The sequence below is a fragment of the Thamnophis sirtalis genome, unplaced genomic scaffold (assembly GCF_051295495.1).
Source record: "Thamnophis sirtalis isolate CommonGarterSnake01/CBP01778 unplaced genomic scaffold, rThaSir2_p1.2 scaffold_11, whole genome shotgun sequence".
NCBI classification, from domain to species: domain Eukaryota; kingdom Metazoa; phylum Chordata; class Lepidosauria; order Squamata; family Natricidae; genus Thamnophis; species Thamnophis sirtalis.
Genome location: NW_028261391.1, coordinates 52,262,005 through 52,277,110, shown reverse-complemented (window position 1 = coordinate 52,277,110; position 15,106 = coordinate 52,262,005). Strand labels below are relative to the sequence as shown.

Sequence of the window (15,106 nt, the reverse complement as noted above, 5' to 3'; positions counted from 1 at the left end):
TTCATATCTTTGATCTGATGAACAAAGAGATGAAGGCGGCTTTCTAGTAAATGTATGTGGAATGAGAAAGGGGAATTGAAGAAACGTTGTTCACGTCTCTATTCTGGGACAGTAATTGCTGGGAGGTTAGATGTATGAGAGAAGCAGAGATAAAGGCAGTCCAATGGAAAACATCTCTGTGATTAAGAGAAAGAAAGCTGATGGATGCTAGAAAGACAATGGAGATATTCATTCAGTTAGAATTCCCCATCAGCATGCTTTATTTCAATGGGTGGCTCATTAAATATTGTTAAATATAGTTAAATGGAGTAAATGTCTGTTGATTTTTATAACTTTAATTATTGTCTCAAAATCTAAAATTCCATATACATGCTCTGCAAACTGGGGATAAGTTTTTGAAAAGCCATGTTATATGAAAAGCTGTTGACTTTAATCCTCCATAAGTAGCAAAATACAACTAGACATAAACAATTCTAACTGCCAGGAATGCCTTCTCATCTTTAGTGAACCTTTTATTTTAACAAGAAATAAACAACAATTAAACCAATACATAAGAACATTACTTTGGCTCAAGTCTTAAAGGTTTAGATGTGTTTTAGGTAGATTAGCTGTCAGAATGGCCTATATTTACATCCTCTGACATGGGTATAACTACAATCGCTTACACAAAAGTAAGAATGAGAATTACTAAATAAAATGTTTTGTTTTCCCCTTGCTTTCCTACTTCTCAAATTAACTCCATATCCATTAACTAAGTATAAGCATTTAAAGAGCTCTAGCAATCAAATAATAATATGGACAACAATATGCATGACTCTTGTATATCACTGAATACATTTTAGCAAGTACTTGGCATTTAATTAATATGCAATTACCACCTCATAAACTGAAATCAAGTACATACTTAAGAGAATTAACAAAGCAAAGTGTAAGTGCTCTGTTAATACATATTGAACCTCTTAGACATAAAACATTGGGAGTCCTGCTATAGGTCTCTAAATATAAATGCAAATGTGGTACCAATTAAAAGTATGTAGTATATCTAAAAAAATATGGTCTTGCACAAAATTGGATTGATATCTAACAAGATTTATTTTAGGAGCATCCAACATTCCTACCAAACTTCTTTTGGTGATGGAATAGAAAACATGTCCTCAAACTGACTATTCTGCAAGAAGAAGAGACACAATGTTTCTTAAGTTTTCAGGGCTTTAAAACAAACCAGCAAGAACTGGTTCCCCAAAAATGATAGATAGCACACTTCAATTTTAGATTAGTCTGGAGAAAAGTATTTGTGATGATGTGTTGTTCACTAATTGAGGTTTGCAAGCACACTCAAAGTTACACAGATTGCAGTCATCTAATCTAAAAGTAAACAAGGCATTTGTCACTCTGAGTAGGTTGCTCTAAATTAATCAGAAATAGATGGGTTTTATGCTTCCAAATGTAGAGCAAGACTTGCTTTCTAGGAATGTGATGAAACCCTTCACTTCTTGGGCAAGACTTGGACATTTGAGGGTCTAGTTCATCTATTCTCTGAATCATCACTTCTCAGAGGAACTGATTTGTTTTCCAAAAGGAATGGACTGTCTTCCCATTCTATTTTTGTGGTTGTTAAATCTGCAGAATGTATTCATTTAATTGATATCCCACATTTCTAGTCAAACAAATACTTATTAGAGCTACAGTTAGCAAAGTATACAATGTTGGAATTTCGAACATTTTTTTATGTACCTAAAATTTTCATCTAAAAAAGTTTATATGCTGCAATACATGAAAAATGTATGCATTTATAATTACTTTTTTGTGTTTGGCTTGGAAAGCTACAGATAAGGCACAACTAAATAATTAGTAAAAAAAGAATTAATAATGATTAGTGTCATTGCTCAATAACTGTAAGCCTTTCTTTTGAATAAATTGTTATTATTAATCCTATTCAGGCATCATATTACCTGATAGTCTCAGTTATATACAGTTATATAGATTAAGACTTTCATTCTGCAGATAACCAAGCTTCTTCCTTCCTTCCTTCCTTCCTTCCTCTTTTTTTCTAAACAATGAAATAAAATCGTGATCATTCTTATTCCTAAGAATATAATTTATAACATTAATAGTATTAAATGTTTATATACTTATTTATTACAAAAGAAACCTGCCAGTCCTTGGTTCTACATACAAAGGATTTCATGTATCTTTTTATGTGTCTCACTAGATCTTTGAAGATGAACACAGCGTCCTTTATCTGGACCAAGGTGGGGTTTTGGTTGCTATGAAACATACATCTCTGCCTATCAGACATCTCTGGTAATTAATGTGACTTTTCTAATTCTATTCATCATAGAGTCCTTCAGTGTGTATTATATGCCATTAGTAGTTGGATTGCGACCAACCTTTTTTACTAAGTGCCAGGATATGCCAATTAAACAAATGAGCATGCTGCCTCTTTTCATCCCAATAAAACTATATCTGCATTTTGTACATACAATTTTTGACAAACAAAACACTTGCAGGTCAATAGTATAATCTAAATTAGTATTAAGAAGTTGCATTGCATTTTGTTCAAACTGAAGCTTAGGAAATTTAGCTGCAATTTAAAAAGATGTAAATAACATTGAAGGTTAAACTCTATTGAAATAGAAGAATAAGAAAAGAAAATGCAATAAGAGACTCCAGAAGGAACAGGGTGTAAATATTCATGTTGAGTAAAAACAAATTCTTTTTTTTTTAAAGTAGTAACCGAGGACAAATGTAACAAAAAAGTGCAAATTCAATACAGAAGAGCCCATTAGTTCTCCAAAGCCATATCATAAAGGATATCGGGAGCTGTAATTCAATAGCCAGAACCTTGCCTTATCCACTTCCAATCATTCCTAAGATTGTGCCATTTTATGATAATTGTTATTTCTTTTGGTGTCCTATATTTTAAATGCCTTTTTTTGATGTTCTATTTTTAAAATGTTCATAATGATAGCTTTATTCTTAATCTTTCCAAATTAGGGAAATTATGCTTAATATGCATTCAATATATAAGAGTAATATTAGATTACTTTTATTTAGCTTTTTCCATTTACCTGTAATCAATTATTTCTTCCATTAAACAACAATATGTACTGGGCTTTAACATTATAATACAGATAGTCCTTGACATACAACCACAAATGAGCCCAAAATTTCTGTTGTTAAGTAAGACATTTGTTAAGTCAGTTTTGCCCCATTTTACGACCTTTATTGCCACAGTTGTTAAGTGAATTCCGACAGTTGATAAGTTAACAAGCCAGTTGAATTTGGCTTCCTCATTGACTTTGCTTATTAGTAGGTCCCAAACTATGATCTCATGACTTTGGGACATAACAATGGTCATAAATATGAAACCAGTTACCAAGCATCTGAATTTTGGTCACCTGATCATGGAGATGCTACAAAGGTCATAACTGTGAAAAACAGTCATAAGTCACATTCTCAGTGCCGTTGTAACTTCGAATTGTCACTAAATAAACTGTTGTAATTTGAGGACTAACTACATTTTCTTTTTCTGAACAAAAATACATACCATTATATGTGAACTTAATACAAAATAACACAGAAATTTATAGTTGTTCGGGAAATTGTGTGTCCTTAAAATAGCTTTTCTTTATTATTTTTTTACTGTAATGCTAGGAACATTACAGTTTTCTGTAATCTGTTATGAAAAACTATTTATAATATAAAAAGAGATTATTTTTGTTTCTTCTGTGTCTTATTGTTTTGTTTTGTCTTGTTATCGCCAGGTTAAGTTTTGATGAGGGAAGATCTTGGAGCAAGTACAGTTTCACCTCCATCCCGCTGTTTGTTGATGGGGTTTTGGGAGAGCCTGGAGAAGAGACTTTAATAATGACGTGAGTAGATGTTATTTATTTTTATAAATAAATACACACATTCACACCAGCCATTTAATGGGCTCCACTCCACTCTGGGTTCCTCAGCTCCTCTGGAATTATTAAACAGGTAGTATCTCACATGAAATAACACTAACAGGATCCATTCTATTATTGTTAAATATAGACAATATAATAGATGAAATATCATTTGTAATCTGGGAATATAAATAGAATATGGAGTGTTACACTGATTACTTCAATATGATTCTAGTGCACTCTTTCAGTGGCTTTTTGCAAATCCTCAAAATGATGGGGATTTTTGGGTGGAGATTCAAGCAAAGGACACCTTTGGATATGAACATCTAAAGAAGGAAAGGGGCTTGCCTTTCTGCTCATCAGCAGAGCACGTCAGATGTACTTCACTGCTTTGCCATGTATTGAGGAGTGCATGCACATAAGCCCTGTCTGTAAAATAAAATAGCCAATTTCAGCAATTCTCTCCTGTCTTGAACTTTAACCATATTGAAGTAGAGCAATTTGCATCTGTGAGTTGAAGCACCAAAGCAGATTGTAGTTGATTTACGGTACATAACATAATGCTTAATTTTTCATTAAGTACTATGTAGCAGAACGTTTATCCACTAATTCCTGTTAATAAATAGCTTTGTGCATGGGTATGTGTGGGTGGGTGTTTATGTGTAAGAAAAGTTACACTGCTTTGATTATTGCTATATATTTAATATTTGATTACTGGAGTTTTAATTTGTTCAAATTCATGCAGCCAGTTCCAATAGAATAAACACCATCTTCTTCAATAATAGTGGAAATCAGCAATTTATAAATATTGTAAATTAATGAATAAATAAGTAAATAATATGAGTATTTTGGTTTGTAAGCTTCCATCCTTCTTTCCTCCCTCCCTCCCTCCCTCCCCATAAATCCCACTCTCTATATACTAGCCACTTATGCTCATAATTAAATCTGTAACTTAAAATATTGTTGAAAGCTGTTATTATAACTGGAATATATCACTAAAGAGAGATTAGAAGCTTGTTTATGATTTCCTGTATACGCCAGATAAGCCCCTTTTTATTATGGGCCAAAAAAGGGGATATGTATAGAATTATATTCATTTCATTTTGCTGATCTGTTAAAATAATCGTCTCCTACTATTATAATCATTCAATGTTTTTATTTAGCGTTTTTGGACACTTCAGCCATCGTTCTGAGTGGCAGTTGGTAAAAGTGGATTACAAGTCCATTTTTGATAGACGGTGTGTGGATGACGATTACCGACCTTGGCAGCTTCACAGCCAGGTAAAAAGTCTGACCTAGAATTGAATTAAAATTAATATAGTAATTAATTAAAAGTTGAGATCAACCTAATTTATTGCTTCAAAATCATTGAATCCATCACCCCTTAACACTTTGATATACATTCTAACTGCAACTAGCAAGCATTTATGTGAAAGGTAAAACTTGAAACAAATTGGAGAAGAAAATGGTTCGCACTTCATTGTTTTGAACTGAATGGTGAATTTCTCCCCACCTATTTTAAAAGACAAGGAGGTACAGAAATAGAAACAGGGCTGGTCCCAAGGCCAGGCAAAAAAAAGCTATCTCTGCCATGTTCAGTTCAGTTTCTGGACAGAAAACAATATCTTCCTCTCTTTAAAATGTGCAGTCTTAGAATAGTTCACTTTCCAAAAAAATGTGCCCAGTGTCCCAGTTTCTCTATGTCATTTGCCATCCTTACAAACCAAATAATCTTCAACTTCAAAATAATTTAATCTAGTCACACTGTTACACTAGACCCTAGTTAATGGCATTAAAGGCAAGAATCAGTTCAATGTTAATTTGATTGTTGCCAGTTCTTAATTCTCCTTGTTTGGGAATCTACATGGTTGTTTTCTCAAGTTCAGCTGGCTGAGACAGGCAACATTCATAGGCCCTGCAATGAGGCTGCTACTGAACATTTTAAAAAAAATCTGTGTTATGGACAGAACTACTACTACTACTAACTACTACAACCAACCAATACAAAAGGATATTAAAGGGAAGCTATTCTCAGACTTGGAAAGCCTAATCACAGCTAGGTGTCATAACTTTACAAGAGTATAGGATTTCTAGGCCCTATCAACTCACTTTGCTTTTCTTTTCAAGGCAGCCTCAATTTTAGAAGAGATGGCTGGGAGCTTTATAACCAGGTGAGGACAAGTAGTTTAGATAGCATATTGAGCTTGGAGCTTGAAGTCAGGGTGGACTCATTCATGACTGTTTGACATTAGAAAGCTCCCGGCCATCTCTTGAAAAATTGAGGCTGCCTTTAAAAAAAAAGTTACTTACTTTTTATTTAATAGAATTTTGGTCAAATTACTAAAACCTGGCTTCTATACTATATGTGCTGTGTTTTATTCCAGGGGGTCTCATTCCAGGGAGTAGGTGGGTTGAAGTTTTTTTTTTCATCTGATGTGGGAATGGGAAAAGAATAAATCCAGGCTTATACTTTTTGCTCATTGCCATACATATATAGTAGGTAGCCCTTGACTTGCAACCATTCATTTATCAACCGTTCGAAATTATAATTGCTCTGAGAAAAGTAACTTACAGTGGATCCTTGCACTTACGACCACTGCAGTGTCTGCACAGTGATAGGAATCAAAATTTGGGTGCTTGGAAATCAGCATGTATTTATGAGGGTTGCAGCATTCTGAGGTCACATGATCAACATTTGCAATCTCACCAGCAGCTTCCAATAAGCAAAGTCAATGGGGAAAGCCATCACTCATTTAACAACTGTGTGGTTCACTTAACAACTGCAGTGATTAGCATCACTGGGGCAAAAAAAAGATTGTAAAATTGGGCAGAACTCACTTAACAACCACCTTGATTAAGAATGAAAGTTCTCATCCCACTTGTGGTCTTAGGTTGAGGATTATCTACACACACATTTATTTGCCAATATAGGCCTACCACTGTGGTCTTTGTGCCACTGAATATGTGGTGACTTTGTTCTCACTGTAGAAAAATATGAATGGTCTCCACTGTTTCTTTTTGCATTAGTATATGATAATTGTTTACATTTGTAATTTGCAAAAATACACCTGATCACTATGGTAAAAGCCTTCATCTCTTTTCTTTATTCAGGGAGAAGCATGCATCATGGGAGCCAAAAGGACTTACAAGAAGCGTAAGTCGGAAAAGAAATGCATGCAAGGCAAGTACGCTGGAGCCATGTCCTCTGAGCCATGTGTCTGCACAGAAGCAGATTTTGACTGGTGAGTTGTGCTTAATAACGGAGAATGTACAAGGTCACAGCTTATACGAATTTTGCTATAGGTGTGCATGTAGCCTGACTTTCTCCCAGGTGGCAAAAAAATCCTAGAAATTGGATATTGTCTTTCTAAATTAATGTGGCACCACCTCAGCACATGCTCCTACATTAGTAAAGTTACATAACATCCTATATATAGTTCATAAATGGTGACATCAGGATTTCATGATTTGAATGCATGTTTTGTACTGTCTTGCTAGTAAGATGGTAGTAGACAGTAACATACTATTAACAATTCATGTCTGTATTAGTGAAGAATAATGCAGAAGTAATCTTGGTGCAATGATACATGCTAATGTTCTCCAAGCACTTGAAAAAGGGCAGCATTAAGGGGATATCAAGCTTTAACCTTTTCATGGCTGTCCAAAAAGGTGCTGCAGGGTAATTGCAACTTAATTCAACTAAATGCAATTATAGGCTTTGCACCCTACAGGTCTCCCATTTATACAAGTACTGTAGTCTCATTTAACATAGTTAGTTTCACTGCAGCCTATCTTATAAATATAACTCCTCACTCTCCATGCTTCCTACATTCAATTCCTAAATCCTGTTTGCTATGCAATGTTTTATAATATAATATCAGTGACAAGCTACAAGAACAGAAACAAGCATGCAGTAAGAATTGAACATTCTGGATTTAATAATTTGTTTGTTTCTTTATGCATTTAATCAATGTACATGGTTGCTCAACCATAAACTGCAAATCTGCGCAACTAACATAGAATTAAAGGCAGAAGCAAATCTACCAAGGTGAAAAACAATACAAATGAAAATATAATGTAACTAATGCCAACTACAGTCATTCAATTTCCAATCATTACAGAGAGCCTCATTCTAGGAAAGGCCAGGTCTCTGTGACCTTTCGGAGGTCAAACGATCATCTGCATCTCTGGGGTTATGCTGCTCCTGAGGAAGGAACAAGAACTAAAATTCTTCTCATTAAAAATCAGAATTCAAGACTAGAATGTAACATTCCTTAACCCATCTCAACAAATAGAATACAAGCCAAAATAGACAATAAAACAGTAATACACTACCTATCCACTCTAGACAAATTCAAATCACAAAGATCAGATGGATTACAGCCCAGAATTCTGAACAAGCTGGTGGATGTGATCCTGAAACCACTGAATCATACCTTTCAAACATCCTGGAGCACTGGGGAGTTACTAGACGATGGGAAAAGAGCTGACATTATTCCCGTCTCCCAAAAAGGGGATCCAGAAAGCTACAGACCTCACATCAACACCTGGAAAGATCCTGGAAAAGCTAATCAAGCAACAAAATCTGTGCACACCTTGAAGCAAGCAAAGTTGTTATTAGAAATCAACATGGATTTGTCAAAAACAGATCATGGCAGACAAATCTTATTGCATTCTTTGATAAAGTGACTAAATTAGTGTATCAGTGAAATGCTGTGGACATAGTATACTTGGACTTCATTGGACATTTGACAAAGTAGAACACAACCTACTACTTGCTAAGAGAGAAACATGTGGCTTAAATATCATCTCATCACTAGATGAATTTGTAATTACTGAAGCACCACACTCAATATATCTTAATGGAACTACATTTATATGGAGTGGGGTATCCAAAGTACTATCTTAGGCCCAATACTCTTCAACATATTCATAAACAATTTAGATGAAGGGATAGAAGGAGAACTCCTCAAATTTGCAGATGACAACAAGCTGTGTGGAATACCCAACACTTCAGAAGATGAGATCAAGAGCCAGGAAGATCTTGACCAAGTTGAATATTGGCCCTTTCCAACAAAAGCAATTCAGTGGTCAGAAAAGTGAGGTTTTTAAGCAATAAAAAATTCATACATGGGTATAGAATAGAAGGTATCTGGCTTAATAGTGAGACAAATCTAGGAGTCTTCGTGGACAACCATTTAAATATGAGTCACCAGTTTGCTGCAGCTACCAAAAATACAGTCACAGACTGTATCAACAGGATAGAATCAAAATCACATGAAGTGTTAGTATCACTTTTATACTGCTTTGATAAAACCACATTTAGAATACTTAGTAGTTTTGGTCAGCATGGTATAAAAAGATGTTAAGGCTCTAGAAAGAGAGAAACAAAGATAATGAAGGGCTAAAATATATGAAGAATAGTTGCAAGGACTTGGTATGTAGTTTTATTAGACTTAGTCTAACAAAAAGAAGGACTAGGGATGATATGAATCTGTTACAAAGAGCATCAACCTATCTCCAAAGCACCTGCAATAGGAGAAGAAGAAATGAATAGAAACTTCTCAAGAAGAGATCCAAGCTAAAACTAAAAAGAAATTTCCTGACAGTGAGAAAAATTAATCAATGGAAGAGGCTTGCCTTCAGAAGTTGTAACTGGAGGTTTTTAAGAAGAGATTGGACACCATTTGTCTGGAATGGTATAGTTTCCTTCTTGAGCACAGGGTTGAACTAGAATACTTCCAAGGTCCTTTCCAGCTCTGTTATTCTGTCAATCATATTTATTTATTTATTTTACTAAATTTATTTGCCTCCCATCATATTTCAAAGAGACTCTGGGAGCCTTACAACATTAAAAGCATTAAAATCATAAGAGAATTATTTCCTAAAATGATAAAAATAGAATTACAGTCAAAGATAACATTTTAGTTAAAAGATGAGGATGGAGGAAGCAGGATGCATGGGAGAGGGAGGTGGGATGTCTCTTAATTCAACAACCACATGCAGTCTAATGTTCCCCCACTGGGGCCACAAGTTATCTGGCACAGCCAGTTATTTGGCCCTTATAGAAGGTCAAAAGGATGAGAGTCAATCTCACCTCAGAGGATAAGATATTTCAAAGGGCAGGGACCACAACAAAGAAAGATCTTTTCTTGGATCCTGCCAGTCTAAATTCCTTGACTGATAGGACCTGCAGCATGCCTCTTCTGCTGGCTCAGGTGGAGTAAGTCAGTCCATTGGGGTGAGATGTTTCCTCAAATAATCTGATCCATGTCATGCTGGATTTTAAAGGTAATAACTAATATTATGAATTGTATCTGGAAGCAACCCACCAGCTAGTACAGCTTGCAGAGCAGTGGTATAACAATGGCAACCCTAGGGCTATCAAGAACTGCCTGCTCTGCCACACTCTGCACCAGTTGAAGCCTCTGAATGTTCTTTAAGAGTAGCCCCATGTACACCTCATTGCAGTAGTCCAAAAGTGAGATAACCAGGGTTTGAATGACGAAGCACAAGGACTTCTGATTCCAGAAAGGCCACAACTGACGCACAACACAAAGTTGTACAAAGATTCTCCTAGCATTATTGACACCTGCTTTTTCAGCAGGAGTCGCAAATCCAGGACAGCCCCAAAGGGTCAGTCTGCCATAGTGTAACCCCATCTAGAACTAAGGTAGTTGAAGTCCCAGAACAAAATTAGAAATAACCCAGAACAAAGTTTTACGGCATTTTGTTTTTAGCTTTTAATGAAAAATATTTTAAATTCTATTTATTTGTTTTAGTTTCTTTATTTGTTTTTTAAAAAAAAAATATTTAAAAAAAATCAAGAATCATGTTTGATTATCAGACCAAAAAAACCTTGTCATTGCACTTACACGTTTGAATTATTTTCAGATTTGTCACAGATTCTGGGGAAAAGTGTGCACATTTCCTGTGACAGCAGAATTAGTAATCCCTGAACTGTACTTGAAAGAATTATAGAAAGAATTAAGAATAGGAAAGAAAGAAAGTCAATGCAGAGATATTTTATTTGTATGCATTGCCCACTTTTCACAGCCAGGGGGCAATAGTGTTTCAGGAATGAACATCACAATGGAATTGGTGCACTTAGTTCCAGAAATATTATATCCTAGCAACTGCATAGAAACCAATCTGTATTTATTTAAGTAATAAATGGATTACACAGTGACATATGTGTTATTAAAGCATTTCCTTTCCAGATTTTCATGGGCTTTATTCCAGCATAAATAGGATCATTCCAGCAACAGATCAAGTATTTGTTTTTTCAGAAAAAAGATAAGTCTAGATTACAATAATAATCATCATTCATGTTCTGTGTGAATTCTATTTTCTACAGCGTAATCACTTTTAATACAATTTTCCTGACATCCATTTCGGAAGCATTTTTTTTTCATCATTTAACTGCATTACAGAGTTTGGAGAAGTGCTGAATAAATGGATAATTGTGATCCAGAGGAAAACAGTAACTCTGCGGGTACAAATTAGGTTGGTTTACATTAAAACACAACTTGAACATATTTCTTCCCATCTCTATCCACACTCCATCAGTGTTCTTTGACAAGAAAGAAAGTTTCATTTTTAATTTAATAATTAAGTAAAACAATTTTCAAGTAAAACAATAGGATGCATGGTGATCCTAACAAATTTCATTAAGACCAAAGTCCCAGTAATCCCAGAAGGTGGAGAGAAAAAACAGATGTCATCTACAACATACAGTGTAAGGACTGTATCAGCCACTATGCAGGACAGATAGGCAGAGAATTAGCAGAGCCCATCCATGAATACCAACTAGCAGCCTGAATACACAGTGAAAACTCCTTCATCTCACTGCAAATGGCATACTGAATCATCCTACACCAAGGCAAATCCAAAATGCCAAGGAATTAGACACATGGAAATAAACAATATTTACACACTGTTCAGAAGAGGCAATAAAAAACTAAGAAGGAAACAAACAAAATACATCATTTTCAGCATAAATGCACAGATAAACTGGAATTATATTAGATGGATAAAGAATCAAGCAGAAAACAGTACCCTAATCAACGAACTACCAAGCAGAAAACCATACCCCACTAACACTGACAGAATGGGAGGGGGAGCAAACCCCACACTCACAGGCAGTGATGATGTTATCTATTGGAGTAAAGAAACATTTGTAAGCAAACAAGAACCAAGGATTCTGCAGTTCAACCTTGAGCTACTTAAATTCTCTAATCTTAGAATTTCGTTGAAACCTAATCTTACATTTGATTGTCTGCTTTATTGCTTTAAAATGCATATCTGTGTGACCAGTGTTGGGATTCAAATTTTTTTACTACTGGTTCTGTGGGCGTGGGTTTGTGGGTGTGGTGTGGCTTTGTGGGTGTGGCTTTGTGGGCATGACAGGGGAAGGATACTGCAAAATCACCATTCCCTCCCCACTTGCTTTCTGGCTCTGTTCTCCTGTTCAGGGCAACAAAAGAAGATCAGCTGGGAGTCAGTGGGGGCGGGGCCAGCCTATTTGCCAGTTCTCCGAACTATTCAAAATTTCCATAACTGGTTCTCCAGAACCTGTTAAAACTGGCTGAATGCCATCTCTGTGTGTGACATATTATGGATGCTTGGATTAAAAATTGGAAAAACATGGAGAACTATATGCACACTCCTAAACAAACTTACCAGGTTCAGTTTATGGTCAGTCACATATTCACTCACCCAGAGCCTATCGAGACTCATGGATCTTGTAAGCCTCCTATGCTCTCTACTTGGGTTTTTCAGATAGGTGCAGGTTGAGCAAAAAAACACATAATCCTGATCAACAACTGAGATATACTGTAATTAGAGATTAATTAACTGAACACTGAGGCATAATGTTCTTCTTCTTAACTTATTCCTTACTTTCTTCTTCTGATTCATGTATTCCTTGCTAATTGCTTTGTAACTTCTTCTTCAAGCTCCTAGCAGAAGCTCCATTCCACCTCCCCATGTTTTCTCCTAAATTTCTCAGCTTCACCCCATTTGCACATGCTCACTCTGTCTCTAGTTGCTCCACTAATTCTTATTTCTGTAGTTTCCTCCTTTTTCACCTGTTTTATTTTCTCCCCCACATTCTTTACTGTCCTACCCACATTTCCAACAGCATCCCTCAGATTTCATAGATCTGTTTCTAAAGTGACTAAATTTAACAGGTAAGCTGCATCAACCCAAGATATCTTGGAGCATTGCAGTCTACCCAGCACTCCAAACAAGCATTGGCAGTCACTTATTTCACTGGACAACATTCTTTTTTCAAAAGTTTTGCTTCCTGAAATGCTTTTGATGATTATAATAGACCCCTTCAAACTAAACATCAATATAATTCCAGGATCTTGAAAAATGTGAAATCAATTTTATTGTCTATAATGTATTTAATTGTGTAATGTTTCGGATTTGCTGCATGAGTTGAACAGGGCCAAAAATATTTTGCTGCTGATTTTTGTTTCTTCTTAGTGTCAGATGCATCTCGCTGCAATATCCAACAATAGTCAGCCAGCACTGAGAGATTCAGTTGCTCTGATACCCTTTTTCCATTGTGCCAATGTCCTGGTGAAAACTTTCACCACGTTTGTCAATAATTGCACCTAGATTTTCAAGAAAAAAGTCCAAATATGAGCCTACAGTGACATGTTCCACTTCATGATCTTGCATGCAGTAAAAAGTTTCTCAACCAGCTAAAAGTAGTTTGGTGCTCTGTAGTTGCCAAGAAAATTTTCAATGACATTTTTGGATTGTGCATGACTTAATGTCATGTGTCCAATAAAACTCTACCATGACTTTAAATCCTAATTTGGTTTAGTTCTACATTTTGGATTATTCTTAGAGGATGTTATATATAGAGTATATATACACTCTCTCTCTGTGTGTGTGTGTGTGTGTGTGTGTGTGTGTGTGAGAGAGAGAGAGAGAGAGAGAGAGAGAGAGAGAGAGAGAGAGAGAGAGAGAGAGAGAGAGACTCTTTACCATATGTGTGTGTATGTATATACATACATACATACATACATACATACATACATACATACATACATACATACATATATGTGAGCCCAAAACCCAGCCTGAAGATGGCGAGTGAGACCTCGCTGAAACATTGCCAAGACAATCTCAATCTTACACAGGAAAAGCCCCGAATACAACAAGACCAGCATACCTACACCTGTGAAAACCTACGAAAACACACACACACACACACACACACACACACACACATATATATATCCTGCCTGTTGTGGTTATGTCATAAGAATCATAAAATAGATCAGTCAAATTTTACAACCTTTTTTTGGTGTTGGTCATGAAACAAATGCTGTCATTTTGCTGAAAACCAGATCTGCTGGTTTTGGCAAGGATGTCTGTCATTTATGTCACATCACCACACAATGCTGCAAGTGGCCATAAATGCCGCTGTGTTGCTGAGTGCCTGAAGTGTGGGTCATGTGTTGGGGGGAAGCGGGACAACTATCAAAACTTTGGATCTGGATAATAAGTCCCCTTTTTCAAGTCCGTTGTGACTTTGAATAGTCAGAAGTTAAGAACTACTTCTAGTATATTAGAGGCCTACATATCTGTGATTTATGAACATAATTATTAAATTTCCCTCGAACATAATCTTAGGTTGGGAATAGAAACTGAGGTTGGCAGGAAACTCAGTGTAACATTTCCTGGAATCTGAAAAAAAAATCAAGTGGAGGGATGCTAAACGTAAATATTCATTACTTGACCGAGATAGCTTTGAAGAAACTCCATTCAGAATTTATAATGTTGTTTACAATACTAATATTCCTAGTGTGGGATGTAGCTTTCAGAAATTAATTACATAGTCCTAAGGTGCCATTATACAAAGTGGAAGATTGATGTACATGGGGATGTTTTCAATGGGAATATGGAGACATCGCCTATCCCTGTGAAATTTCATACATGAGTTCAATAGTCATTTAAAACCACTTGCCAATTAAGTTGTTAGTAAGGTTCGGGAAATAAGTTTGTTTCAACCTGTCACAAAATGAAAATCAAAATATGCCTTGTGAACGCCAGATGCTTGAATGCAATACAGCCGTGCTGGGTGTGCTCCATTCCCCTGCTCAGATTTTAACAATCATTTTCATCCACTGCTGCTCCAGTTGATGGTAGGCCCGTTGTGCCTACATGTAGGCAGCAATTTGTCACTATCATCA

At 35.8% G+C, this 15,106-nt stretch overlaps 1 protein-coding gene across 3 annotated transcripts in view; it reads left to right on the top strand.

Moving 5' to 3' along the window:
- LOC106537730 (VPS10 domain-containing receptor SorCS1) overlaps positions 1-15,106 on the top strand; it is a 565,787-nt gene that overhangs the window by 475,840 nt on the left and 74,841 nt on the right. For all 3 annotated transcript variants that reach the window (XM_087725812.1, XM_087725810.1, XM_087725813.1), the window contains exons 13-16: positions 2,213-2,304; positions 3,768-3,875; positions 5,057-5,174; positions 7,005-7,135. In XM_087725812.1, coding sequence (XP_087581938.1) covers positions 2,213-2,304; positions 3,768-3,875; positions 5,057-5,174; positions 7,005-7,135 — 449 coding nt within the window. The remainder of the gene's footprint in view (positions 1-2,212; positions 2,305-3,767; positions 3,876-5,056; positions 5,175-7,004; positions 7,136-15,106) is intronic.